This window comes from Littorina saxatilis, unplaced genomic scaffold (genome assembly GCF_037325665.1).
Source record: "Littorina saxatilis isolate snail1 unplaced genomic scaffold, US_GU_Lsax_2.0 scaffold_527, whole genome shotgun sequence".
Classification (NCBI taxonomy): Eukaryota; Metazoa; Mollusca; class Gastropoda; order Littorinimorpha; family Littorinidae; genus Littorina; species Littorina saxatilis.
This window is the reverse complement of record NW_027126385.1, coordinates 53,065-80,000: the sequence shown is the minus strand read 5'-3', so window position 1 is coordinate 80,000 and position 26,936 is coordinate 53,065. Positions and strand designations below refer to the sequence as shown.

General features: G+C 40.8%; 1 protein-coding gene across 3 annotated transcripts in view; it reads left to right on the top strand.

Annotated features, from left to right (window-relative positions):
- Window positions 1-26,209, top strand: part of LOC138954825 (synaptotagmin-5-like) — a 31,249-nt gene extending 5,040 nt beyond the window's left edge. For all 3 annotated transcript variants that reach the window (XM_070326587.1, XM_070326588.1, XM_070326589.1), the window contains exons 2-8: window positions 2,323-2,501; window positions 5,010-5,197; window positions 9,251-9,457; window positions 11,595-11,756; window positions 12,397-12,552; window positions 17,492-17,612; window positions 22,494-26,209. In XM_070326587.1, the coding sequence (XP_070182688.1) occupies window positions 2,345-2,501; window positions 5,010-5,197; window positions 9,251-9,457; window positions 11,595-11,756; window positions 12,397-12,552; window positions 17,492-17,612; window positions 22,494-22,798 (1,296 nt within the window). In that variant the 5' untranslated portion in view covers window positions 2,323-2,344 and the 3' untranslated portion in view covers window positions 22,799-26,209. The remainder of the gene's footprint in view (window positions 1-2,322; window positions 2,502-5,009; window positions 5,198-9,250; window positions 9,458-11,594; window positions 11,757-12,396; window positions 12,553-17,491; window positions 17,613-22,493) is intronic.
- Window positions 26,210-26,936: the final 727 nt, after the last annotated feature.

The window sequence follows — 26,936 nt, the reverse complement described above, 5'->3', positions numbered from 1 at the left end:
TTTGGATACTTTTTCATGTTTTTTTCACCAGTTTTAGCTAAATAATCATTATTTAGAAGCTCATGTGCTAAATAAGTAATTGTTTATAAACAATGTAAAACAATTCTAAATAATTTTTTGTTTACGTAAACCATTCATTATTTACCTAAACAATTCATTGTTTACGTAAATAATTCATTGTTTACGTAAATAATGATTTATTTAGCAACATTGCTGATTGTTCACAAACAATGTTTTCTTTCTTTCTTTATTTGGTGTTTAACGTCGTTTTCAACCACGAAGGTTATATCGCGACGACACAAACAATGTAAAATACGTCTAAATAATATATTGTTTACGTAAACAATATATTATTTAGACTTATATTACATTGTTTATAAACAATCAGCAATGTTGCTAAATAAATCACTATTTACGTAAACAATGAATTATTTACGTAAACAATGAATTGTTTAGCCAACACATTTCCCATTATTTAGGGGTTTCTAGGATTCGCTTCTGAACTAAGTTTTATGTCTTTCAGTGATTACTATAATTGAATACAAGGTCTCTCCACACACTCTTATCTTAAAATAGCTGTTGTTTGGATATTATTTTGTTTATTTTACAAGCCGAAATTGCTGTACGAAAATAACTGATCTCAAACACAGTCAAAGGTCAAGGTCAATTAAGGTTTTTCCCTGCCGGGAGTGTTTAGTGTTTGCATTTTCTTGCTTGAAGTTGTTGAAACACAGTTTTTTCCCCTCATGTTCTCTGTTCTGTTTATGTCCCAACAACATGCCTGTCTTTCCATTTCTCTTCCTTTAATCGTTTCATTTCAAAGAGAAAAGTAAAAACATATTCGAAACTACGGAGAATTTTTGCGTCACGAAGGAATTCAAAATGGCCGAGGGAGCAGGAAGGAACGATAATATTGAAACCAGAGACATTTTGGAAGTTTTTTCACGCGCTGCTGCTGATGCCATATGCGGCATTCTGTCTGGCGGACCTGGTCCTGCTGCGGTTGCTGTAGCAGAAACTTTTGATACTGGCAGTGGGTTTTGATACTGGCAGTGGATACTGGTTGTTGGGGTTTCAACACATTACCCAGTTTCGTATATACCAAGTTGTGTTGTGTTGTGTAACTTACATATATATACAAAAAAAGTTTAATCATGCAGTAAGAGAAATGGAAAGAGAAAGTTTTTGTTGAGACAGAACAGAAAACTTAGGACGGAAAACTTTTTTTCAACAACTTCAAGGGAGAGAATGCAAACACTAAACACTCCCGGTCATGACCTTGACCTTTTGTTTGTTTTCGCATTCAGTTCTTTTCGTAGGGCAATTTCAGCTTGTAAAATAAACAAATTTACGAACATTTTCTGATAAATAATGTTTGGAGATACCTTGTATTGAATTATAGTATATACACAAAGAAAAAAAATGAAGCTTAGAAGTCAATTCTTCATTCCCCTAAATAATGAAAACTGCTTTCCCTAAACAATGAATTGTTTAGGGAAAGCAGTTTTCATTATTTAGCGAATCTGCTAAATAATGCATTATATAGGTAAACAATGATTTATTTAGCAACTGCTCACTTTATCCACCCAAAAAATATTATTTTGTGAAATAAGTGATTATTTGTGTAAACAATACATTATTTACGTAAACAATGAATTATTTACGTAAACAATGAATTATTTACGTAAACAATGAATTGTTTAGGTAAACAATGAATGGTTTACGTAAACAAAAAATTATTTAGAATTTTTTTACATTGTTTATAAACAATTACTTATTTAGCACATGAGCTTCTAAATAATGATTATTTAGCTAAAACTGGTGAAAAAAACATGAAAAAGTATCCAAATAATTATTTGACAAACGGAATGCCATAAGCTAAAGTAACATCTCACGCACTCTACTGCAGCGTCCAGGTCGACGGATTCCGGACATAACTCTGTCGGGCTTGTACGAGTTGTGAAAGAGTTGTTGAAACTTCTCTCGGAAACATTGAGGCAAGCTTTCCCACGTGACAGTATAGGCCCAATCATTAGAAAGGGTCGTGTCTCCACACGTTGGCTGGGACCACGTGGGGAGACACGACCCTTTCTAACGATTGGCCTACACTGTCACGTGGGAAAGCTTGCCGCAATGTCTCATGAGAAACAACTCTTTTCACAACTCACACAAGCCCGAGAGAGTTATGTCCGGAATTCTTCTATTCGGACGCTGAGGTACAGTGAGTGAGATACTACAACTCATACAAACCTGACAGTTATTTCAAAACATCGTCTTTTCTATGCATGTTCATTTCATTGTAGAATCTTCTCTGTGTTGCAGAAATGTCTGCCCAGCTGTGAAAATGTCGGACGAGCTGATTCTTGACATATGGGACAAGCTGGCCATCGTGGCGGGGGCCGCGTTGCTCCTTTTCATCATTCTCTTCTGTGTCGTCTGCATCGTCAGTCCGCACTGCTGGCTCAACCAGTTCTGTCCCTGCAGTGAAGACTCCGATATGCGTCAGTAATCTGTGACGTCATTCTGTTTTGTTACGTCATCATTTCATTTTTATAAACGGTTTTGTTCGTTTACTTTGTGTTTATTTGATTTTAGTTTAACTTCATTTCATTATATTTTATTTCATTAGTTGTTATTCTGCAGCTTTATTTTAACTGGCATGCATGTCTGCCTGTTTGTCCGTTGTTTATAAGTAATGCTTGTGATTGAGCCTTTTTCGGTCTGTAAAGATGATAACATGGAGCGAACAAACGTTCAAAGATAGTTTCAAGGTATTTATTTATTTATTACGTATTTTCAAAGAATCGATGACGTCACACCATATATGCTGCATGGGACGTCACTCTGCTGTGCTTTGGTTTGCTAACTATCAGTTCCCCCCCCCCCCCCCCGCATATATAAGCGGGCCTGTATAGGTCTGCCTGTCTGTCTGTATGTATGTATGTCTTTCTGGGCCGATTGAGCTGAAATTTGGTGTGTAGCTTGGAATTGCGGTAGTAAAAGACGAGATATGAGCTTTCTTGAGTTCTTTTACAGTACCTTTGTCCACGACTTTTAATTAGAAGACCGGAATGAGTATTACAACCCGTCGTTGTCACGTTCGAATAGTTATATATTTTCCCTATATTTCTGATGTTTGTTACTGCGGGAATACCACAATACTGCGGTAATTATTTTGATGTAAAAGAATAAGTATTACGTCAGCTGTCTATACACTTGTTCATTCTATTCAGAGATACACATGCATTTATGTACATACGCCATTATTTCGTATCGTTGGTTGCATCTGCACACTCTTGTTCATCTGTACCAGATGGTTGAAACAAGGTTTTATTTTCATTTACTTACACATGAAATCTACATACATTTGTAAATATGAAAACAACAACTACAGCTTGTGGTGGTGTCTTCAAACACATTTTAAATCCCAAAATAAGAAAGCAAATGGCGGACTGATACATACAGTTAGAGAAATGAACACAAAGTACAATCCAAATTTAGTACTAGACAGCAGCAGATGCAACAAACGATACGAAAGAATGGTGTGGATGCTTAAATGCTTGTTTATCTCTGAACATAATGAACAATTTTTTTCAGACAGCTGACATAGTGCTTATGCTTATGCATCAAAGTAATTTTGATTGTATCATCATCCCTGAATATGTGTGAGCAAAATGTTTTGCAATTCAGCTTTGATGATAAAATACATGACCATGACGTCATAGACCGACACGATCTAAAGCATAGCTCAAACAAGTCTGCAAATACGAGATTAATAATTAATTAATTAATTAATCCATCACTCAAAAATCAACAACAAATCCAGAGCCGTCGCTAGAATTTATTTTCTTTAGTGAATTTTCCGAAATAAATGTTTCGACATTTTGTTGAAAGGTTAAGATGAGTCCATGGCGTTATCTTTTCCTCAACGTAAATACAAGTTGGGTAGCTGATCTGTCGATATGATGAAAGAAGTTTCGACGTTTGTGCTAATTTGATCTTAGTAGTGTACTTATGTTCGATTGTGCTTGATGATCGTGTGTTTGTCTTATTAGAAATGCGACGTGGTGCCAAAAGAAAAATGTCCATGTTTATGTAAAAAGAAAATGGACATGAAAGTTTTCTTATTTTATCTTATGTTTGCCGACTGGAACGACGCCAAACGGCATCCATGAGATGAGCGCATGATTTTTGAAATACAAAAAGAACGGATAAAGAGGGCGGCTTTTTACAGAATACTACAATGATTTAGAGTTATGCGGGAACATAGCAGCAGTATCATTGGTTGATTCCGTCTTAAACAGCAGTATTATTGGTTAAATCAGTCTTTTGATCTCCTTAGGGCTGGATGATAAAAGCCCGCACGCACGTTTATGTTTAAACCCCCCAAAACAGCGATTGATCTTATCTTATTTCGATTGTTTTTCTTTGCTTTGTATTCTTGATACATTTGTTAAATTCATTTCTGTGTGATTGCATTTCTTCTTCTTCTTCTTCTTCTTCTTCGTTCATGATCTGAAACTCCTACGTTCACTCATGTTTTGCACCGGCACAGTTGGCCTAGTGGTAAGGCGTCCGCTCCGTGATCGGGAGGTCGTGGGTTCGAACCCCGGCCGGGTCATACCTAAGACTTTCAAATTGGCAATCTAGTGGCTGCTCCGCCTGGCGTCTGGCATTATGGGGTTAGTGCTAGGACTGGTTGGTCCGGTGTCAGAATAATGTGACTGGGTGAGACATGAAGCCTGTGCTGCGACTTCTGTCTTGTGTGTGGCGCACGTTAAATGTCAAAGCAGCACCGCCCTGATATGGCTCTTCGTGGTCGGCTGGGCGTTAAGCAAGCAAACAAACAAACAGACAAACAAACAAACAAACAAGCAAACAAACAAACTCATGTTTTGCACGAGTGGGGTTTTACGTGTATGACCGTCTTTGCCTCGCCATTCAGGCAGCCATATGCCGCTTTCGGGGGATGTGATTGTATTTGTTTTTCATTGTTTTTGTCCACACAGGCAAGCCGCCCCCGGTGTACGGGGCTATAGATTACGGACCTGACGTGGAATTACACGCCGTCAAACAACCTTTACACCCTGATCACGGTAAACAGGGCTACTGGCCGAACCTCGGAGCTATCAGGGAATCCGAAACGTCAGATGGCATGTCCGATGCTGGTTTCTCCGAGCGGATTGAGCTGAAAAGGGTGAGGGGTCGTTGTCATGGTTACATGAGTAACGTTTTTTCTCGTCAGATTCGATGCTAGATATAGATTCTTCTTTGGTTTTCAAGCTCTCTTTTATTTTTGCATTTTGTCGAGTTTTGACTAAATGTTATAACATCGACTGGGAATCGAGACTTTGGTGGTGGTGTGTGTGTGTGCGGGTGTGTGTGTGTCTGTGCAGAGCGATTCTGAGAAAACTACTGGACCGATCTTCTTGAAACTTTACATACAAATTCTGCCTGATGATATCCCCACACAATGTTTTCCTTTATTCGATAAATGTCTTTGATTACGTTGTATCCGGCTTTTAGTGAAAATTGAGGCGGCACTGTCACGCCCTCATTTCTTGATCAAATTGATTGACATTTTGAACAGGCAACCTTCGATGGGATTACATTTCAGCTTGGAAGCTTAAACATTCATTAATGAGTTTGGTCATTAAAAATCTCAAAATTCGAATACAAATTTTAGTTTTAGTCATCGATTCCAAAATTGTTTCATCTTATTTGTATCATTTCCTGAATACAAAAATATATAGATATGCCAAGTTTACTCTAAAAACTTACTCACAATTAAAAGAATAAGGTTAGTTAGGCACAACTTTCTCATGCTTCGCGGAGAAGAGCTGGGCCCGTCTCAGTTTTCAGATTTAGGCTAGCAAAGCCGCCCTCAGTACATATAGTCTCGGTATTGGCTGTTGTTTTATGTTGATCTTTTAGTTTCAGACAGATTGACTACATGTTTTTAAATCATTGACTAAATGTTTTTATATCGCTTCATGCGACTTGTTTGTCCTTAGATGACACGTTTGACGACGTTTCGTGTTTTATGGGTATCGTGTTTTTGTTTCCTTCAGATGCGATGGCAGAATAGATTCTTCTTTGTTTTTCGAGCTCTCTTTCGTTTTCTTACTTAAGATGACAAGTATGACAGGGTGGTGTGTTTCATGGGTATCGCATAATATCGACTTTTCTTGCCAGATCCAATCGCACATAGACTATTCTTTGTCTTGCGCACTCTCTTCTGTCTTGTTACTTTAGATGACAAGTGTGACGCCGTTTCATGTGTTATGGTTATCGGTATTTTCTGTCACCTTGGATGCGGGGTCAGGAAGTCGCGTGTTATGATCTTTTGCATTGTCATGGGAACGGATGGGTTAGAAGGGATTTATCGTGTGCTTTGAAAGAATCAGTTTAATTTTTGGGTTAAAGGCGCACTCTTTCTCAGATCTGGCCAGGGATAAGACCATCCGACAACTTAGTCACATACCAAAAATGAGAAGGCTGAGTGTGGCCACTAATGGCTTTTTAACCTTCGCCGGCACTCGTGGGTCCGTGCGGACCCAGAAGGGTGTTTGATTGCAAATATCTTTTAAACGAGTTGGAATTTTTTAATGAGCTTTTAGAAATGCCTCAGACACCTAACAAGCTATCATCTCCTAAAAGCTCATTAAATTTCAGTGATAATTAATTAATTAATTAATGGTCAAATTTAGACTACACACGGAAGCATTCGTGGGGACGTGCGGACCCATACTTCTCAAAGAAGGAAAAGCGTGTATACCCTTCCGAGGCACTCGTGGGTCCGTGCGGACCCAGAAGGGTGTTTGATTGCAAATGAGACAGTGACAAAAGGTCAGGTGTCATGTCTACTGTCCCGAATGACACACGATTGCTGACATTTCACCATTGCCAAAAGAATAAACAAATAAGAAATAGGTAGAAAATGAATGTGAAAACTGACTTTGATTGTTGATCAGTATTTTCTATACCACTAACAAATAATCTACTTACACATAGCTGTTTGGCAAATGTATGTTGCATGGGACACACTGACATGAAAGTGGAAGATGTTTTTCCCTCTAGAGAAACTACATACAGTATCAAGTTACACTTTTTGTGCTCTTCCATTCCAGTTGGCAATCAATTGTTAACGCATGTTATTAGAAAAAATAGAACGAAAACAGATTAGATAGAATGAAAAATGTACTGGTGATGTCATTTGGGACATACTGACATGAAAACGTCACCTTTTGTCATTGTCTCAAATATCTCTTAAACGAGTTGGAATTTTTTAATGAGCTTTTAGAAATGCCTCAGACACCTACAAAGCTTTCATCTCCTAAAAGCTCATTAAATTTCAGTGATAATTAATTAATTAATTAATGGTCAAATTTAGACTACACACGGAAGCATTCGTGGGGACGTGCGGACCCATACTTCTCAAAGAAGGAAAAGCGTGTATACCCTTCCGAGGCACTCGTGGGTCCATGCGGACCCATACTTCTCAAAGAAGGACAATTGTGCAAACCCTTCCGTGGCACTCGTGGGGCCATGCAGACCCATAATATTTTACCAAATACCGTGTGTAGTCTAAATTTGACCATTAATTAATTAATTAATTATCACTGAAATTTAATGAGCTTTTAGGAGATGATAGCTTTTTAGGTGTCTGAGGCATTTCTAAAAGCTCATTAAAAAATTCCAACTCGTTTAAGAGATATTTGCATCAAACACCCTTCTGTGTCCGCACGGACCCACGAGTGCCACGGAAGGATATGCATATTTTTCTTTCTTTGAGAAGCATGGGTCTGCACGGCCCCACGAGTGCCACGGAAGGATATGCACATTTTTCCTTCTTTGAGAAGCATGGGTCCGCACGGCCCCACGAATGCGTCCGTGTGTAGTCGATAACGAGTGCCGGCGAAGGTTAAGAAAATGTATTGATTCATAATTTTTTTTTATCAAACTCATCACAGCAAGCATTCTGGGTGTGGATGTTTGGTATGTGACCAAGTTGAGGAGTGGTATTATCTCATGGATTTGATGGCCTGGTCAGATCTAAGATGGGCAGCAGAGAGAGCGAGAGAGAGAGAGAGAGAGAGAGAGAGAGAGAGAGAGAGAGAGAGAGAGAGAGAGAGAGAGAGAGAGAGAGAGAGAGCGCGCGCGAGAGAGAGAGAGAGAGAGAGAGAGAGTGGGAGGGAGGGAGAGAGAGACAATGACAATGACAATGACAATGACAATGACAATTCTTTATTTTACGAGGGTAACAGAATAAGCATTGGTATACTTTTTTGCATCTGGCCCTCGCCCTAAAGAGGGACTAAATCTACTATAAAAACTACTATTACTACTACTACTACAATACTTACATAATTAGTAAAACAGGATAAGTTTATGTACATACGTGCATTATATGAAACATTGTAGTTTATACATGTTCATGACAAGGTGCAAAGCAAAAATTTGCAAGTCAATTAGAGTAAGAATACTATGCAATAGTACATCAACTCTGCAAGACAATGGATATTATGCAGAACATCATAATTTCATAAACAAAACAATAAATCAAAAGTGAGTGACTGTGTCTCAAAGGACATAACAATCAAGAATATACTATTTTCATTAAATGGGATATATATTTGTTTTTGAAAGAATCTGTGCTGGTAGCTTCCCGTAAGGCATTCGGAAGAGCGTTCCAGAGACGGCCACCTGAATAAACTAGACTAGACTTAAATAAGTCTATCCTAGGAAGAGGAGTGTTAAATTTCATAAGGTGGTGTGAATTCTTCAAAGAGAACTTTGAACAAATGGTTTGGGGTAAAGTTTCGGATATAATTTTATGCATAAAGATTCCTTTGTTAAAAAGCAGTCTTGACTTTAGAGGTAAGATCCCTAAATGTATGTAGTCTAACTCTGTGAGGGTAGTGTGCTTTAGTAAGAGAGAGAGAGAGAGAGAGAGAGAGATAGAGGCGAGAGAGAGAGAGAGAGAGAGAGAGAGAGAGAGAGAGAGAGAGAGAGAGAGAGAGAGAGAGAGAGAACCTTGGCGGATGTTCAAATGAATGGGAGGGGGGGGGGTGGTGGTTAGGGGGTAGGAGGGTGTCTTTTTCGATGTCTGTAATAAGTTTTTCTTCTTTCCTTTTAACTAAAGAGGTGCGTTGATTCTATCACAAAAACCTGAAAGGAGGGACTGAAAGGGTGACAGCAAGTCACAAGGTAACACAAAATGATTTTTTTTTATCCATTTGTCCATCAGAGCAAGCACTCCAAGCGGTCAGCCTCCGTCAAATCCAGCGACAGCAGCGGGTCTAACTCCACCACCTACGTTTTCCCCCATCAGAACTCGACCTTGACCTACTCCTTGACCTTCGACAGCAACGACAACAAACTGCACATCAAGGTCAAACAGCTGACCGGCTTCCGGATGTCAGAACCTGACGGAGTGGTGGCCCCTTATATTAAGGTGAGAGGCAGACGAGTAACTGAGTGGTGTTTGTTCAGAATTTTCCTGCTTCTTGGCATGTGGGTGGGGGGTGGATGAAGAATTAAAACAGAGACGGGGAGGGAGAGAGAGGGGGAGAGAGGGGGAGAGAGAGGGGGAGAGAGAGGGGGAGAGAGGGGGAGAGATACAAATAAAAATTATGATCCACAAAAAAAGGACGCAATGGAGAGAGGAGTAAATGTCACACTCGTTCAAATGTAAACATACAGGAACAGAAAGAGACAGAGAGTGACAGAGAGACACAGAGAGACAAAACGTACCATCCGCTCATCCGTATGTCCTCCACAGAGGAGTAAATTTCACATTCGTTCAAATGTAAACATGTAGAGAAATAATCTAGTACACACAAGAATGTATGTTCTGTGTCAGTGCATAAAAAAAACACCCCACACAAAACAAAAACGAAAGCGCTTTGGGAGTGCTATTTGGGAGTGCAAACATTTCTCACGCCCAGGATCGAGAGTTTCGAGCCAGGCTACCCGCAGAGCTTTTCAATTTATTTAAACGGAGAACGTTCGCAGTTACAGAATTAAAACTTTGCACATTTCGTTTTCACTGTGTAACCCCCAAGCACCTAATAGTGCATAGACAGGATACGTCCTACGCCTGCTGAGTGCAATCTGCGTTTACGCAATTCATCTCCGCTTCAGAGCACATTAAAGAATGAAATGAAATAACTTCGAATGGTTTATGCAGATAAAAAAAAGGATGGAAGGGGATCGTTTTGCTTCGCTGAAGATGAATTGGGACTTAAATTGTGCTGTCAGTTTTAGCAGTTGCAGCTTTTGATGAGTAGCCTTTGGAATGGGATAGAAACTGAACACAGGTGCAGGTACATAAAACAAGACTTAAAATTAGTATTTCAAAACAGAAACATGCCCCCGAAAGAATATTTCACCCAGTAAATGGTTCAAGTTAAATGGGGGACAAGCTGCTGACTGTGTGTAATCACCGTCGTTTTGTGGTGTCATGCTGTCATGTTCGTTTTGTGGTGTCATGCTGTCATGTTCGTGTTGTGGTGTCATGCTGTCATGTTCGTTTTGTGGTGTCATGCTGTCATGTTCGTTTTGTGGTGTCATGCTGTCCTGTTCGTTTTGTGGTGTCATGCCGTCATGTTCGTTTTGTGGTGTCATGCCGTCCTGTTCGTTTTGTGGTGTCATGCCGTCATGTTCGTGTTGTGGTGTCATGCCGTCATGTTCGTGTTGTGGTGTCATGCTGTCATGTTCGTGTTGTGGTGTCATGCTGTCATGTTCGTTTTGTGGTGTCATGCTGTCCTGTTCGTTTTGTGGTGTCATGCCGTCATGTTCGTTTTGTGGTGTCATGCTGTCCTGTTCGTTTTGTGGTGTCATGCTGTCATGTACGTTTTTTTGCAAGCTAATCAGATGCACGCAAAAAGTGCTTGGAGTTGGAGTAGTGTTGATTTATGAGGCTTTGATGGTAATGAACCTTCACAAGAAGTTTGATGATGGTACATTGCCTGTGACGTTTGGAATCTTGGATTAAAAATAATCTACACCAAAAGTGCATGGTGACAGATTTTTTTTCTAATTAGTTAAAGCTCTGTCAGAATTTAAAAGAGAGGTCATAGAGGTACTTTCTGAACTGAAATGTTCCACTTTTAAACACACTATCTGTCACCCGTTTTGAACACAGTCGGACGTTAACGTTGTTCTACAGCTGTAACTAAAGTAGCACACATAGGCTTATGTGCTGTTTTTGCTGTTAGAACTTTGTACATGTGGCGATGTGGTTACACTGGTGACAGAACGTGTGTTTAAAAGTGGAGCGCTTCTGTTTAGAGTGTAGATTATGTTTGAATTGCCTGTTAACGGGCAGTTAGAATTGAAATAATGTAACCTCGCTTTGTAAGTTATGCTATTTTTTATGTTTTATCTGTACACCATATTGGAATATCGTGTTGCGTTTTGTAGCCCCTCTTTCCCTCTCCTTTTTGTCTTGTTATTGTACTTGTACTGTTATCATATTGTAAAAGTGAGGGGGAAAAAGAAAAAAGAAAGAAAACAAAGAATTGAGATAAAATCTAAGCTGAATCGCCTGAAACGAAAACATCACTGTAGTGCACGTGTCCTTGTTTCAGGTACGTGTGTACCGCAGCCCCAAGCAGTTCTGGTCGTTCCGGAACCGGTCAGGCAAAGAGCAGCTGCTGAACAACCTGGACGTGGAGATGACCACCAAGATTCAGAGACGTGTGGATGACCCCTGCTTCAATGAAACTTTCTCCATCGACTGTGAATACAAGGTCAGCTGATGTGAGAGAGAGGGGGGACAGAGAGAGAGAGAGAGAGAGAGAGAGAGAGAGAGAGAGAGAGAGAGAGAGAGAGAGAGAGAGAGAGAGAGAGAGAGAGAGAGAGAGAGAGAGAGAGAGAGAGAGAGAGAGAGAGAGAGAGAGAGAGAGCGAGAGAGAGAGAGAGAGAGAGAGAGAGAGAGAGAGAGAGCTTTTCACGGAGTTTTATTTTTTTCAAGAACTTTTTATGGAGTTTATTTTTTCATAATTTTTTTTCATGGATCAATTTGTTTTAGTTTGTCAAGAACTTTTCATGGAGTTGTTTAATTTTGTCAAGAACTTTTTCATGAATTTGTATTATTTTGTCAATAATGTTTCACACAGCTGCATTATTTTTTTAACATTTTTTTCATAGAGTTGCATTATTTTGTCAATACATTTTCATGGAGTTGTTTGTCATGGAGGTTTTTTTTCTTCTTTTCTCAAAAACTGTTCCTTAGGATTTGTCCAGCCTGTGTCCGTGGCTGCTGATGTGTGACTTTGACAGTAGGATTTTTTTCCCCATGGATTTGTATTGTTTTTTCCAGAACTTTTCATAGAGTTGTTTAATTTTGTCAAGAATTTTTCACAAAGTTGCATTTTTTTTCCCGCTCAGGATCTGTCGAGCCTGTGTCTACGACTGCTGGTGTGTGACTTTGACCGCTACCAGCGCCACGTGGTGGTGGGAGAGGTGATGACGGAGGTGGCCAAGGTGGAATGGCCGCCAGAGATGGAGGTGGACTTTTGTCAACATCTGCAGCCTCCAATCGAGGTAGGTCGGATACTTCGATACAGTGGAACCCACTGTTTAAGACCTCCACAAATCTGCGATAATCAGGTCTTAAAAAGGAGGGAGTCTTAAAATGGGGGGGGGGGGGGGGGTCTTAAAAGGGGGTTCCACTGTATTATGTTTCTTAAAGATAAATTCATTCGTTCGTTCGTTCCTTCGTTCGTTCGTTCCTTCGTTCCTTCCTTCCTTCCTTCCTTTCTCCCTTCGTTCGTTCGTTCGTTCGTTCGTTCGTTCCTTCCTTCCTTTCTTCCTTCCTCCCTTCGTTCGTTACTTCCTTCCTTTCTTTCTTCCTTCCTTTCTTTCTTCCTTCCTTCCTTCCTTCCTTCCTGTGCAAACCACCACAGATTTGTTTTCATCTCCACCATTGACGTTATTTGACCATTCTGAGTTAAAACAAACAAATTAAATAAAAATGGGGGAAAAAAATCGATTTTGCTGACTTTACATTGACAGTTACTCTTCTGCCACACCCATGAGACACAGCTTGCACGATTTCCGGCCAATTCTTCTTCTTCTTCAGCGTTCCAGAATTTTCTGGTTACGTGTGAACTCGTTTGCCCATTTGGGTTCCCCAAACTATACTCTGAGAGCATAGTCAGCTTCACTCCGCTTTCGTTGAGTAGGCATGCTGGGTATTTTCGTGTTTCCATAACCCACCGAATTCTGACATGGATTACAGGATCTTTTCCGTGCGCACTTGGTCTTGTGCTTGCGTGTACACCCGAAGGGGGTTAAGTCATTCGCAGGTCTGCACATAAGTTGACCTGGGAGATCGGAAAAATCTCCACTCTTAACCCACCAGGCGGCAGCGACCGGGATTCGAACTCACGACCTCCCGATTAGGAGGCCGACGTCTTACCACCACGCCACTGCGCCCGTCCGGCCAATAAAAAGCCACATGCGTCTGAGTAAATTAAAACAAAAACTTCAATACAATTATTTTGTTAAAAAGTAACTGACATTACGACCCTATTTGTTTTATTTACCTAGTAATCAGAATCAAAATTTTTACTTTGTTTGCCCTCGGAGCGTCCTTCGACTTGGTCACATACTAAAAATGGACACCCTGACTGCTTCGAAATAACCTTTTTTTTAAATTTTGTATCAGTGCCTGTGTATTTTCCGACACGAGAAGGCCAGACGATTTAAATAATCCACGAAGGCCAGAATGAATGCTTTAAAACAATTACTGTTGCCTGTAATTTGTCGACAGATGGTTTTGCCACGATTTACAAGGCGTGAAACGTCAAATTAAGACCCAGTCTGATACTGGTAACGTTGAGCGTAAAGTAGGTCGACGATAATGGAAAAGCTATCAGACACAATTTATCAAGATTTTGTTGTCATTGTTTTGTCACCCCTTTGAGCGATAATGTATTGCTTTACCAATCCTGATTTTTAGGAAAGCAAAGCAAGCAAAACGGGACCATTGTTGAAAGTATTGAATATTTTGGTTCTCTTCTTCTTGGCGTTCGCAGAATATTTTGGTTAAAGATACAATCATTTCCCAATAAACGAGTATGTGCATCCATGGCTGTTTGACATGTGAAATGATATAGCGAAGGTATTGTCCGTGGCTGAGCGCTCTTTTATTGTCTCATTGCTTAGACGGTCTATAATACGAACCCTGCACCCTCTCTTCCAGAACATCTGGACTTAGTTTTTGCGACGATAGGCGTTTTGAAATAGAACCTCTCCCGAAAGCGGCGGCGTATGACTGGCGGGTCAAGGGTCATACATGAAAAAAACACACACTCGTGCAAAAACACGAGTGTACGTTGAAGTTTCAACCCATGAACGCAGAAGAAGAAGAAGTCTGGAAAAGTAGAAGGAGACGAAGGAGAAGGAGAAAAAGAAAGAGGTGGAAGAGGAGGAGGAGGAAGAGGAGGAGGAGGAGGCGGAAGAGGAGAAGAAGGAGAAGAAGAAGAAGAAGAAGAAGAAGAAGAGGAAGAACCTGCCAGCCTTGTCTTGCTGTGCTAAAGTAATTGCCCTGTTTAATCTGAGGACGATCAACTGTGCTGCGCGATGCATATGACACATGAAGAGTACACACGACAGATCGTTGTACGATATGCTGTAGGGTGTTTAAGAAGCTGTCAGAAATGCACGTCCAGATAGTGAATCACTCGTTCTGTTCCTGTGCACCAGTGATCGATCGTAAAACAATTTATGCGCACTTCGACTTTTTTCTATTTTATTTGTGTGTGTGTGTGTGTTGTAGAATCATTATGCGCATGTCTAGTGTTAACATATATGAATGAATAAATAAATGATTGAATCAATGAATAGTTTAATAAATAAAGAGAAAAAGAGAGAAAGACAGAGATACGTAAACAGAGACAGATAGGCAGAGAAACAGAGACAAACAGAGAGAGATAAAGGGGAGATTGAGAGAGATAAAGGGGAGATTCTTTATTTGGTGTTTAACGTCGTTTTCAACCGTTCAAGGTTATATCGCGACGGGGAAAGGGCGGAGATGGGATAGTACCCGCTATTACGAGCTAGTCGTGTGACAGAGAGTTTTCTTGCACACGAGACTGTAGATGTTTCACGACGGCTTTAGCCGGAGTGAAACAGCAGCAGTCGAGTGTGCAAGAAAACTCTCTGTCACACGACTAGCTCGTAATGGCGATTATGTCTCACAGCTTCAACAGAGGAGAGAACAAACACGTTTTGCGTACTCACGCTTGATAAACCTAAACACAGGAGCAGCCATTGTGGAGAGATCTACTTTTTGACGAAAGTGACCGAACAACTGTAAATGACGTCTCGGTATATGTGAATGACGTCACAGTCATCGTCACAGTCTGTATCTTTTGAAGCATCGCAATCTTCATGACGTCTTTCTGTGTCTGCATCCGCGAAATGTTCACAGTATCTCTGGTCAGACTAACAGGCCTCCTGAGCGAGCCACTTTCCAAGGGCAGCTAAATTCGCGTATGGAAACAGTACTGTCGTCTGGGATGCCGTTTTCAGTATTCTGAGCGTTGTAGAATTTGTAAAGAGAAGAAACGATAACAGCAGGAGAAATAAAAGTCGTGTGTCCATTTTGGGGTTTTTGGGGGGACGATTTCGAGTTTGAATCCGTTCTTGCACATGCTCCAAAGCGTGTAACATACAATCTTGCACACGTTTGCTTTAGTAGTGGCAAAGAAGGAAAGCGTGTGACATAGCCACTTGTTAATTGTTTCTTGTTCACAAAAGCACTAATCAAAAATTTGCTCCAGGAGCTTGCAACGTAGTACAATATATGACCTTACTGGGAAAATGCAAATTTCCAGTACAAAGGACTTAACATTTCTTACATACTGCTTGACTAAAATCTTTACAAACATTGACTATATTCTATACAAGAAACACTTAACAAGGGTAAAAGGAGAAACAGAATCCGTTAGTCGCCTCTTACGACATGCTGGGGAGCATCGGGTAAATTCTTCCCCCTAACCCGCGGGGGGTAAGGGGAGATTGAGAGAGAGAGAGAGAGAGGGGGGGGAGGAGGAAAGACAAAGAAGTTGGATAACCAATTAGGTGACAGAGACAGAGAGAGGTGTTAAGACAACAAAAAGATTGATGTCTCACCTGTCAGACACACCTGCCAAGACGTTGCGTCTGACATTAAAGCAACTTTTAACGCGTTCATGGGCGTTAGTACAGCAGATGTCTTTTGAAGTCTTAAAAAAGACCTGCACGGGGGTTTAGGGCATATTTTACAGTGCTGTTGGTGCCTACTTGCCGAGTGGCTATCTGGGGTCATATTCTAAATGAAATATAGAAAGTTACATATCAAATGAAAGGAAAATGACTAAGCTTTTCATATTTGCAAAGAGAATTGTGCTATCTTTAAAGGTAAAAAAGGTTATGGGGGTGACAACATGATTTTTGTTGAAATTTGTACGCCCATTTTTTGGAACAAGTGACAAACACAAAGAAGACATTTTTTTGTGTTCAGTTTATTTTAGATATGCTGCTAACTAGTCTGTTTTGGCATTCATTTTACATAACATAGCAAAGTTTTATTGAGTTTTGCTGATAAACCAAAAAGTTATTGTCACCTGAATACCCCCACCCAAATTTCAAAGTTGGACGTTTCATGACATACGCATGCCTAAGGCCCCCCCCCCCCCCCCCCCCCCCCCAAATAGTCTGTTTACGGTATCCCGACCGACCCTATTTTTTTCGCGCGACCCTAGACTTTATTTTGGCATTTGGAAAAAAAAAAAAGATCTTTGTTTTTTGGCAAAATAACTTAAAACTATGTTGTTTAAAAAAAAAAAAATAAATAAAGAAGCCCCGACCTACCGACCCTATTTTTGGGGGCTATGTTACTGTTAACAGACTATTTATTTTTTGGGCCTAATAATGCATTCATATAACTAACTTATAACAAAAACCCAGCTTGTTTCTGTCATAAAGTGTATCTAACATATGAGTTTATCCACTGTCCGACATGTAAAATAACCATTTGTTTTTCGATAATTAGATAATTGGTCAGTGGAAAACTACAGGGGGCGTTTGAATAGCTGCTCACACAAATGTAATTATTGTGTTTGACAAAATGTTCAAAAATAGTACTGACAATGTTGGCGTTTATATTATAAAGTGAAGATTAAATGCTAAAACACACAACACAGGACAGAAGAGAGTAAAAGTTACGCGGAACCGATTTCCTGACACCAATGATACTTTCTGATACACAAAATGGAACAAACACGTGTACCCTTTAAATACAAGCGGATTTTATTCTTATATTGACGGGTGACTTTCACTCTCAAATTAAAGGCATTTAATGCCTATCTGAAATAAGAATAAAAAAAAATAGAATTTTGATGCTCGATTTTGGAACATTAGCAGTCTATCTGCGTTTGGATATCAGCCTCTCTAAAATGACGAAATTTAAAAGTTGAGATGGTTGGGTTGACAGGAGGACCTAGGACAGCTGCACATAGGACTGATGTATCTGCCCACGTCGGAGAAGCTCAACCTGTTCGTGCTGGCTGCTGAGGGTCTCAAGGTCGTCGACACACACAAACACGTTCCAGCAGGTCAGTTCTGTGTTTGTTGTTTTTGGGTGATTGTGTGTGTGTGTGTGTGTGTGTGTGTGTGTGTGTGTGTGTGTGTGTGTGTGTGTGTGTGTGTGTATGTGTGTGTGTGTGTGTGTGTGTGTGTGTGTGTGTGTGTGTGTGTGTGCGATTACTGATTGAATTTGATTTTTTGGGTTGGTGCGTTGGTTGGTTTGTGGATTGGTTGCAGAATTATTTTGGTTAAAACTTGATGCGCGGCTTGATAAAATAAATGACAGTTAGATGGATGGTTAGGTTGGCTGTTGAATGAGGGATGACAGGGTTAAATACATGCTCTCGTAACTCTGTGGACTGGTTGGCTGGCTTGCAAGATTAACAGACTATCTTGGTTTGGTTACGTGGACGATTCGATCTGAATTTTCATACGTCAGTTAAAGGTACAAAGAGAGAGGGAGAGAAAGAGAGAGAGAGAGAGAGAGAGAGAGAGAGAGAGAGAGAGAGAGAGAGAGAGAGAGAGAGAGAGAGAGAATGAGAGAGACAGACAGACAGACAGAGGGAGAGAGATAAAAGAAAGAGAGAGTGAAAGAGAGAGAGAGAGAGATAGTGCAGAAGCGAGCCAGGTAAATCAATTGGGGAAAGAAAGGGGGGGGGGTAAAGAAGAAGCAGAACACCATCGCCACCGCGAACAACAACAACAACAACAACAACAACAACAACAACAACAACAACAACAACAACAACAACAACAACAACAACAACAACAACAACTGCATGTCAAACGTTATTGGAATTTGCTGAACACACAAATGTCAGACGCATAAGTTTCACCAAAAGCAGAGAGAACAGACGGCGAGGTTATATACTGTTCAAAAAAAGAAACGCATAGCTTGTAATATTTGGTTAATTTAGTTATATGGCTACAAGGATATCCACCAAACTGCAGAAAATGTTTATCTGGTCGTCGACCTTTCGTCCATTGCCACAAGTGAGCTCTGCACGTGACGCATGCGATATCAGTGGCTACAATGTCAAAATTGCTCATTTGGCATGACCACTCGTCATGCTTCAGTGTAATCTCGTGAAACTCGGGGAATATTGAGCTCTCACCATGTCTTCCAAAACCCATAAAAGCGGATTGTTCGCCACAAAGAAATCAGACGACAATTCAGCGACGAAAGATGGCCCGATTGAGCAGAGAAGACCGCCAAATTGCATTGGGTCGTTTACAAGCAGGCCAAAGTCAAAGTGCAATCGCCAGGCACTTCCACGTGTCCCAGAGCACCATCAGTAGACTGTGGGTCAGGTTTCAAGCCACTGGCTCCGTTGCTGACTTGCCACGAGCGGGAAGACCAAGGGCGACAACTGCTGCTCACGACCGCTTCATACGGCTCCGCCACCTCCGGAATCGTTTCCTGTCGGCCTCATCTTCTGTCCAGGCTCTCCCCGGGCCACACCGATTATCGGACCAGACCGTGCGGAACCGCCTGCATGAAGCTGGTTTGAGAGCTCGCAGACCTCACAGAGGAGCTGTCCTCACCCGCCGCCATCGCCAGAACCGAGTGCAGTGGGGCAACCAGCACCTTCGCTGGACCGTCCGGAATCACTGGAGACAGGTGTGGTTCAGCGACGAGTCCTACTTCCTGCTCCAGCGACATGATGGTCGGAGGAGGGTCTACCGGAGAGTAAACGAACGTTACACGCCCAACTGTGTGGATGAGGCACCCGTTCATGGTGGTGGAGGCGTCATGGTGTGGGGGGCGATCAATACCGCTGGAAGGAGCACCCTGGTGCACGTCCAAGGGCGCATAACTGCCCAGCGATACGTGGAGGAAATTCTGCGACCACACGCCCTTCCTCTTCTGGCTGACCAGGATGCCATATTCCAGCAGGACAACGCTCGCCCGCACACAGCACGACTCACCACCCAGTTCCTCACCGACCACCATGTCCAGGTGCTTCCCTGGCCATCCATGTCGCCAGACATGAACCCGATAGAACACTTCTGGGATGAATTGGACAGACGTGTGCGCAGGCGAGAAGAAGCGCCGGCAAATCACCGCGATCTATTGCAGGCACTTCAGGAGGAGTGGGACACCATCCCACAGCAAGATATCCGGCATCTGATCCAGTCCATGCCCAGAAGGTGCCGGGCAGTTGTTGCTGCTCAAGGCAGTCACATCCCCTACTGACTTGACAGCCTCGGCACCCAATCGTATTGATTGACTGATTGATTTGAAGATGCAAATGAACTGTGTGTGCATTCAACTGTGTCCATACCAAATTTCAAACAAATAATCTAAATATTGGATTTTCTGTTAATTTTTTCGAAAAATAAAACAAATTTGGCAAGTAGCAACTATGCGTTTCTTTTTTTGAACAGTATACATGTTCGTTTTATCGTCGCATCGATTTTTTTCACAACTTTTTTTTACTTACATTCACTAATAACCAATATATAACATCTGTGTGCACTGGGTATGACTCATCACACGCGCATAAAGAGGCTGTTCACTGACGTGCCTTCTTTCACTTTCATTTTGTTTTTTTGTCATGCTCATTAATTTTTTAGTCGATGTGTATATGGACAGCTTCCTTGCGAAAAGAAGTTCATCAGGCTGGAGCCATCCCTCTCCGCCAATTGTCAAAATACGTAGGTTTAGAAGAAGGTGCGCTGGGGAGAAACGATGAAAATCTGCTATGAATTGAACTCTGTAGTGATCCAGTCAGTTTAGCCAATCAATGTCTCGATCATTGAATGCGTGAAGGAATCGATCGATCGATTGATTGATTGATTGATTGGTCGATTGATCGATTGATTGATTGATTGATTGATTGATTGATTGGTCGATTGATTGATTGATCGATTGATTGATTGATTGATTGGTCGATTGATTGATTGATTGATTGATTAATTGATTGATTGATTGATTGATTGATTGATTGATTAATTGACTGATCGAACGAGCCTTTGTGATGCAGATTGTCACACTTTATATTTCTATGTCAAAGGGCTGGGGTGTCTTTCACAGGGGTATTGCACCTTTAAATCTGAAGTGCCGACAGATGCTGACAGTAATGTAGGAGCTATAAACCTGGGCTTTTTATCGGACTTGACCGAACACAACCCGACTGTGCTCTGATCGATATGTATACTGAGCAGCAAAGTAACGCGGACATTAATTTTCTTGTTACATCATTGTCTTTGAAGGAAACATAATCAGAGAGACGGAATTCTATTCTTTTATAAAGAGAAAAGTCATGATTATAGAGAGAAGATAACAAAACAAAAAATCAAAAAAAAAATTCTGTGTGCATGGTTACGAGTACCAAGTCACATGCTCAGTTCTAAGATCCATATGTTCAGACGAGGCATACTGTGCTTCTTTAGTTGTTCAGTGCAGATCTTCCCGTGGGCTTGGGAAATGTTGCTGTAAGTTGTTGTATTCCCCCAACGTGGCTTTTGTTGTTGATGTTTTGAAGGTGTGTGTGTGTATGTGTGTGTGTGTGTGTGTGTGTGTGTGTGTGTGTCTGTTTGTGTGTGTGTATGTGTGTTTGTGTGTGTGTGTGTCTGTTTGTGTGTGTTTGTGTTTGTTTGTGTGTGTGTGTGTGCGTGCGTGCGTGCGTGCGTGCGTGCGTGCGTGCGTGCGTGCGTGCTTGCTTGCGTGCATACGTGCGTGCGTGCGTGCTTACGTGCGTGAGTGCGAGCGTGCGTGCGTGTGCGTTTAGTTTTTATTTATTTAAACTTTTTGTTTTGATGCTATCTGTTTTCGAGTTAATTTAAAGTCGTTTTGTTTTTGCTACCAAGTGCTCCGTCCAAAAATAATTACATTAACTTTGGGACGAAAGAAATCGAGAATATTAAGTTTTTTGGACTTTCTCCTCTGAGCAAACAAATTAAACGACTGTTTATCTATTGTCGAAATGTTGACAGAACTTTGATTATATCACAAGGATATTATTTTTGGTTGTGGTTGTTGTCGTTGAGGCTGTTCCATAATTATCAACTTTTATAACAAAGTTCCAGTAGCCTCTCTGTTTGCCCATGAAAAGAATGAAACTTTGGTTCAAAGTCTGCCAAGGAGTTATGAATGGGTATTTCGTCAGATTAAATATGAACATCATCAAGCAAAGACAGAAAGAAAGAATCTACTGCATTGGGGGTGTGCACGTTAAAGATCCCACGGTTGACAAAAGGGTCTTTCCTGGCAAAATTGTATAGACATAGATAAAAAATGTCCACCAAAATACCCGTGTGACTTGGAATAATAGGCCGTGAAAAGTAGGATATCCGCCGAAATGGCTGCGATCTGCTGGTCGATGTGAATGCGTGATGTATTGTGTAAAAAATTCAATCTCACACGGCATAAATGGATCCCTGCGCCTTGAGTCCGAGTCTGGAGATACGCGCGCGATATAAGACTTCATATAACATGTGAGCCGAACAGGAGACTGCCTTCAAGGGGCTAACGGTATTTGTACGTAAACGTTAAACGGAATACTCCCGCACACTTTCCGCAGTATCCAAGTCAAGGATGGGTCGAGTTCTGGACTTACCCTCTATTTACCGGCATAATTATCGCAAGAAAGATGTGTCAAGTTATCGACGTATTTGTCTCATGCAAGAGCTGTTAAATTTGATTAGTTGCAATCATTAAATGGTGTTTTTTTTCAGTCATCGTCCTTAGAATGTGTTTTCCGACGTTTTTTCCTGGAAGGAATTTTTGATTTGACACAATTGCTATAGTGTGTCATTTTCTGTTATCTTCCATGCAACAGTTATTGATTTGACGTAATTGCTGAAGTATGTCATTTTCTGTTATCTTCCACAGAATGATCAGCAGGTTTTCTGCTAACAAGATTTTAGAAGAACAATGACATGTTGTTTTCTGTTATCTTCCGCAGAATGTTACGTCAAAATAACCCTGATGCACGACGGACGTCCAATGAAAAAGACGAAGACATCTTCGCAATCCAATGAAATCAGCCCTTGCTTCAACGAGTCGTTCACCTTCGACGTACCCGTGCACCAATTGGAGAAAGTCTACTTCACACTCTCCGTCTTGCACCATGACAAGGAAGGGAAACGCCACCTGGTTGGTCGAAGCTATATCGGTTTGAACTTTGACCCGGAAGCCAGGGAACAATATGAAGAGATGGTACAGAGTCCCAGAAAACAGATCACGTGCTGGCACAGACTTCAGAGTTGAAGGGAAGCAACTGCAGATAATATTATATTAGTCAATGGAGGTTGACAAGGTTTTATCGGTCCCTTGCTAAACAAAAACAAAAGTTTCCAGCCGGGATAGTTTTTATTCTGTCTCTGTGTACTGTTTTCATGGTTTACATTTTGTAACGAGCAGATAGAACGGCTGATAGTTTATTTAAACTGCAAAACCTGATATTTTGACAGTTCGCTAGTGATGGTAATAGCTGTTATGCAACCGTTTCAAGTTCTTACCACTGGCTCAAAAAATGTCCATTAAACTGGATTTGGCAGTTGGTTTCACAATGAACGAGACACTGATCTTTCAACCTCCTCCCCCCCCCACTCCCTCTCCCAACCCCCTTCGGGAACGTGCCCCCGGACAAGATTTTTTTCAAACTCAAAGTGGTTTTTTTAATTATTTTTTTTATAAGATATAAAGTGACAAGAGTGAAACAGAAACCGTTTTTAAAAAATATATTATTTTCAGCTTATTCACTTCAGTGTTAATAAACCGAGATGTAAATAGCTTAAACACGAAGACTGAGAAAGGAAACAAAACTAAATCGATCCCGAATAGCTGAATAGGTTGTCGGGACATGAAAAAGCAACAGCTATTAACCAACCAACCCCACCCCTTTATTATAAAACTCATGCAAGTTTTGAAAAATTATTATTATCTGATTTGTTGTTGTATTGACGTTAATAAATGAATTGATTTTCCCTGAGGACGGCGACCTTATGGTGCCGAAAAAAAATATGGTTCCTTTAGTTTCAAGTGATAACTTTCCCAGTGAGCTGAAAAATCTTTTCTTTGTGCAACTGTCTCATTATAATTTTTGACTGAATAATTGAGTCTGACATATAAGTGCACTATTGAATTGACCTTGGATTATTTGTTTCCACTTGACTTTCTTTGATTATATTTTTTAATTTTTTTGTTTAAAGTGTTGCGTTTTGTTCTTAGGACTGTGTGTATTTAGATTTGTCTGTTTTTCTCGATGTTTTTGTGTGTGTGCTGTTTGTTTTTTTTGTTTTTGTTTTGCGTGCTTTTTTGTTGGATGTTTGGTTGAGTAGCTTGTGTAAAGTTTAGTTATCGATTTTGAATTTTAATGTGTGTGTGTGTGTGTGTGTGTGTGTGTGTGTGTGTGTGTGTGTGTGTGTGTGTGTGTGTGTGTGTGTTTTGCTGTCCCACTGTCTGTCTGTCTGAGTCTGTGAGGGTTACCATGAGCTTATTGATTTGGTTCAACGTTGGTGGTTTTTGTGTGTGGTCTCAACAGAAGCAAATATGTGTGTATGTAGCCTATGTAAATGTCTTTTTGAGTGATGGTCACATGAAGATTGAGTGATAAATCTTTAAAGGGCAAATTTGTGTAGAATGTTTAGTACACGAAATGCATGGTGGTTTTTTTAAAAATAGTAAGTACAATGGGGATCAACACGTTGTGCATGTGTTTATTTGCATTACGAAAGCGCTCCTTGACATGTCCTCACAATTCATACTGCAGCAGCGCTACAGGTGGACTATTTGCAAACCTGTGTGACATTCATGGACTTTTTGATAGACGTTTTTTGAAGTAACTCCGTCGGGTTTGTACGGGTTATGAAAGAGTTAACACCCTTGCCTTTCCTCTGACAAATAACTTCAAAAGTGCTTCTATCCACGTGTGTCCGACACACCCCTCGCTAGTGATTGGCACCTCCAATGTTTGTCCGAGTAAAAAGCAAGGGCATTCTCTCTTTCACAACCCGACAGAGTTATTTTGGGAATTCATCTATTTGAGGAGGGGGGGATCCTTCTTTTATAAGTATGCAAATCATGTTTAACCTGTTAACTGACCATACGTGGCACGGCAGTGTATGAGTTAGTAACAATTTTATTTCAAATACTGTTACTGTCAATGGCCAGGAGCACAATGGCTCGAATCACAATTTTTCCCCGTGAGGTTTGATCGGAGAAGGAACATCATTCTGTCTCCGGTATAGCGCAAGTGAAAGTTACTTTCACAATCGTTAAACTTTCAGGTTAATTCATTTAGTGTTTGCTGTGATACCTGTACAGTCAAAATGGTAACCTTGAAAAATAAGCTTTTGTTATTACCGCGATAAGCCTACTTACGTTGTTGCGTTACAGTGAAGATAAGGAAAACATGTCCAGTTTTATGACAGAGGCGCAGACTTTTACAAAGTTGTACAGAACCATTCAGAATACCAGATAGGCCAAGCCTGTACTCTTGTCTCGTTCGATTGGCTGAGGCCAAGCCACGTGATTCGCAGACCTACCACAAAACCCTAGCCTGTACTCTTGTCGCACTTGATTGGTTGAGGCCAAGCCACGTGATTCGCAGGCCTACCACATAGGCCTAGCCTGTACTCTTGTCGCACTCGATTGGTTGAGGCCAAGCCACGTGATTCGCAGACCTAGTGATAAGTAAAATTAGCTGTCTTTATGACTGCTTCGCCAGTTAATCTCCCTAATATACAATAGGTTTAGATGGAATATTAGTCACTCTATATGCATGACTGCTGCTGCTGCTGATGCTTCTGTTGTAAATCTGTTAATTACTTGCATTTACGGCTGTTGAAAAAAGGAAGACAATTTACACTTTAGACATTACAATCTTGTAATATAATTGTTAATGAGCGTTTGTGTGATGAATGTTTATATGCATATGATATGGGTATAGTTGACAGCGTGATATGTGTTGTAGTAATTTTTACACGATGTTATTAAATATTTCTTGTTATATGTATGTCAATGATATATTAGTGATATTATTAGACTGAGGTTTACGGCAATGAGTTGATTGATTCAGAATCGTGTAGATAGTCTTTGTAAATAAGACACTTCCTGTACTCGTTTTCTTGTTGATGTACAGTACTGAAATACATACATGCTCGTGTGGAAACTTTAGAATACCAAGTGACAGACTTGTACTAAAGTGTATCGTCTTCCCTTTTATTTTGTCGCGTGAAAACGATAAGGAGAACGATACCACAACATAGTTACCAGGGATGTTGCTAGGGTCTGTTTTATGCTACTTACTTCCCCGAGTGGTGATAATTTAGTTACTGAATTAATTGAGCAAAAATATTTCTACTCTGCGAAAAAAAGAAGCCAGGGTGTTGATTTTTGGAATGTGTCAAGGTGGACGGATGCTCGTACCCCTTGTAAAGCCTCAAAAGATCTGTGTTGCTTGACATGATGATGATACACAAGAAGGAAGGTGTGTGATATATAAGTGTTTATTCGCTGGAAGACAAAAGTGTGATATTGGATATTGTCTATGGTTGCTGCCGATCGTGACTGTTACGTCTGTACATAACGCTGTAATGTGTATGTGACAAAAGCTTGGTGTTGTGTTGAGGGTATAACGGCTAAAAAAAAAATGCAAAAAAAGTGTATCGAAAAGTTTTTGTCGTTCTGTTATTCTTGTAGAGAGAGAGAGAGAGAGAGAGAGAGAGAGAGAGAGAGAGAGAGAGAGAGAGAGAGAGAGAGAGAGAGAGAGAGAGAGAGAGACACACACACACACACACAAACAGAGAGAGGCAGAGGCATACAGTGCGTGTGTGCGTGCGTGTGTGTGTCCCAGTGTGTGTGTGAACAGCCCCAGGGAGAGATGCTGCGAATCACGAGAGCCACCATGGAGGATCATGGCATCTACAATAACCCGGGCACGTGGAAGTTATGTTGGCAGTTCAAGTCTTAGTTTTCACGCCATGTGGCAGCGCGGTAAGACGTGTGCCTCCAAAGCCGGCGGTCTCGAGATCGAGTCCCCTTATTGGCAAGACATGTAAAACATGTTTTCTCAATTTTCAACTTTTTGGGGGTTCTTTTCTGAACTCTATATTCTTGTATTTCATTCTTTTTGATTTATCCCAAAGGTTTTGAGTCGTGTATTGAAGATCGAATAATAGTGGGTTAGTGCCCTTGAACAGCATTTCCAGAATCCCGTATTCTATTTTTAGTACGCGATATCCCCAAGGAAAGGTCAAAGGGCATATGTATCACCGCGTGTCGACTGCTGGTAATACAATGTAGTAGTAGAGTACTTCTAGTATAATAGACTTCTGATACAAAGGATTTTGTTCTAGTAAAAGGAAGCAAGCGTCGACAGAGCCAATGAACAGTGACGCGAACT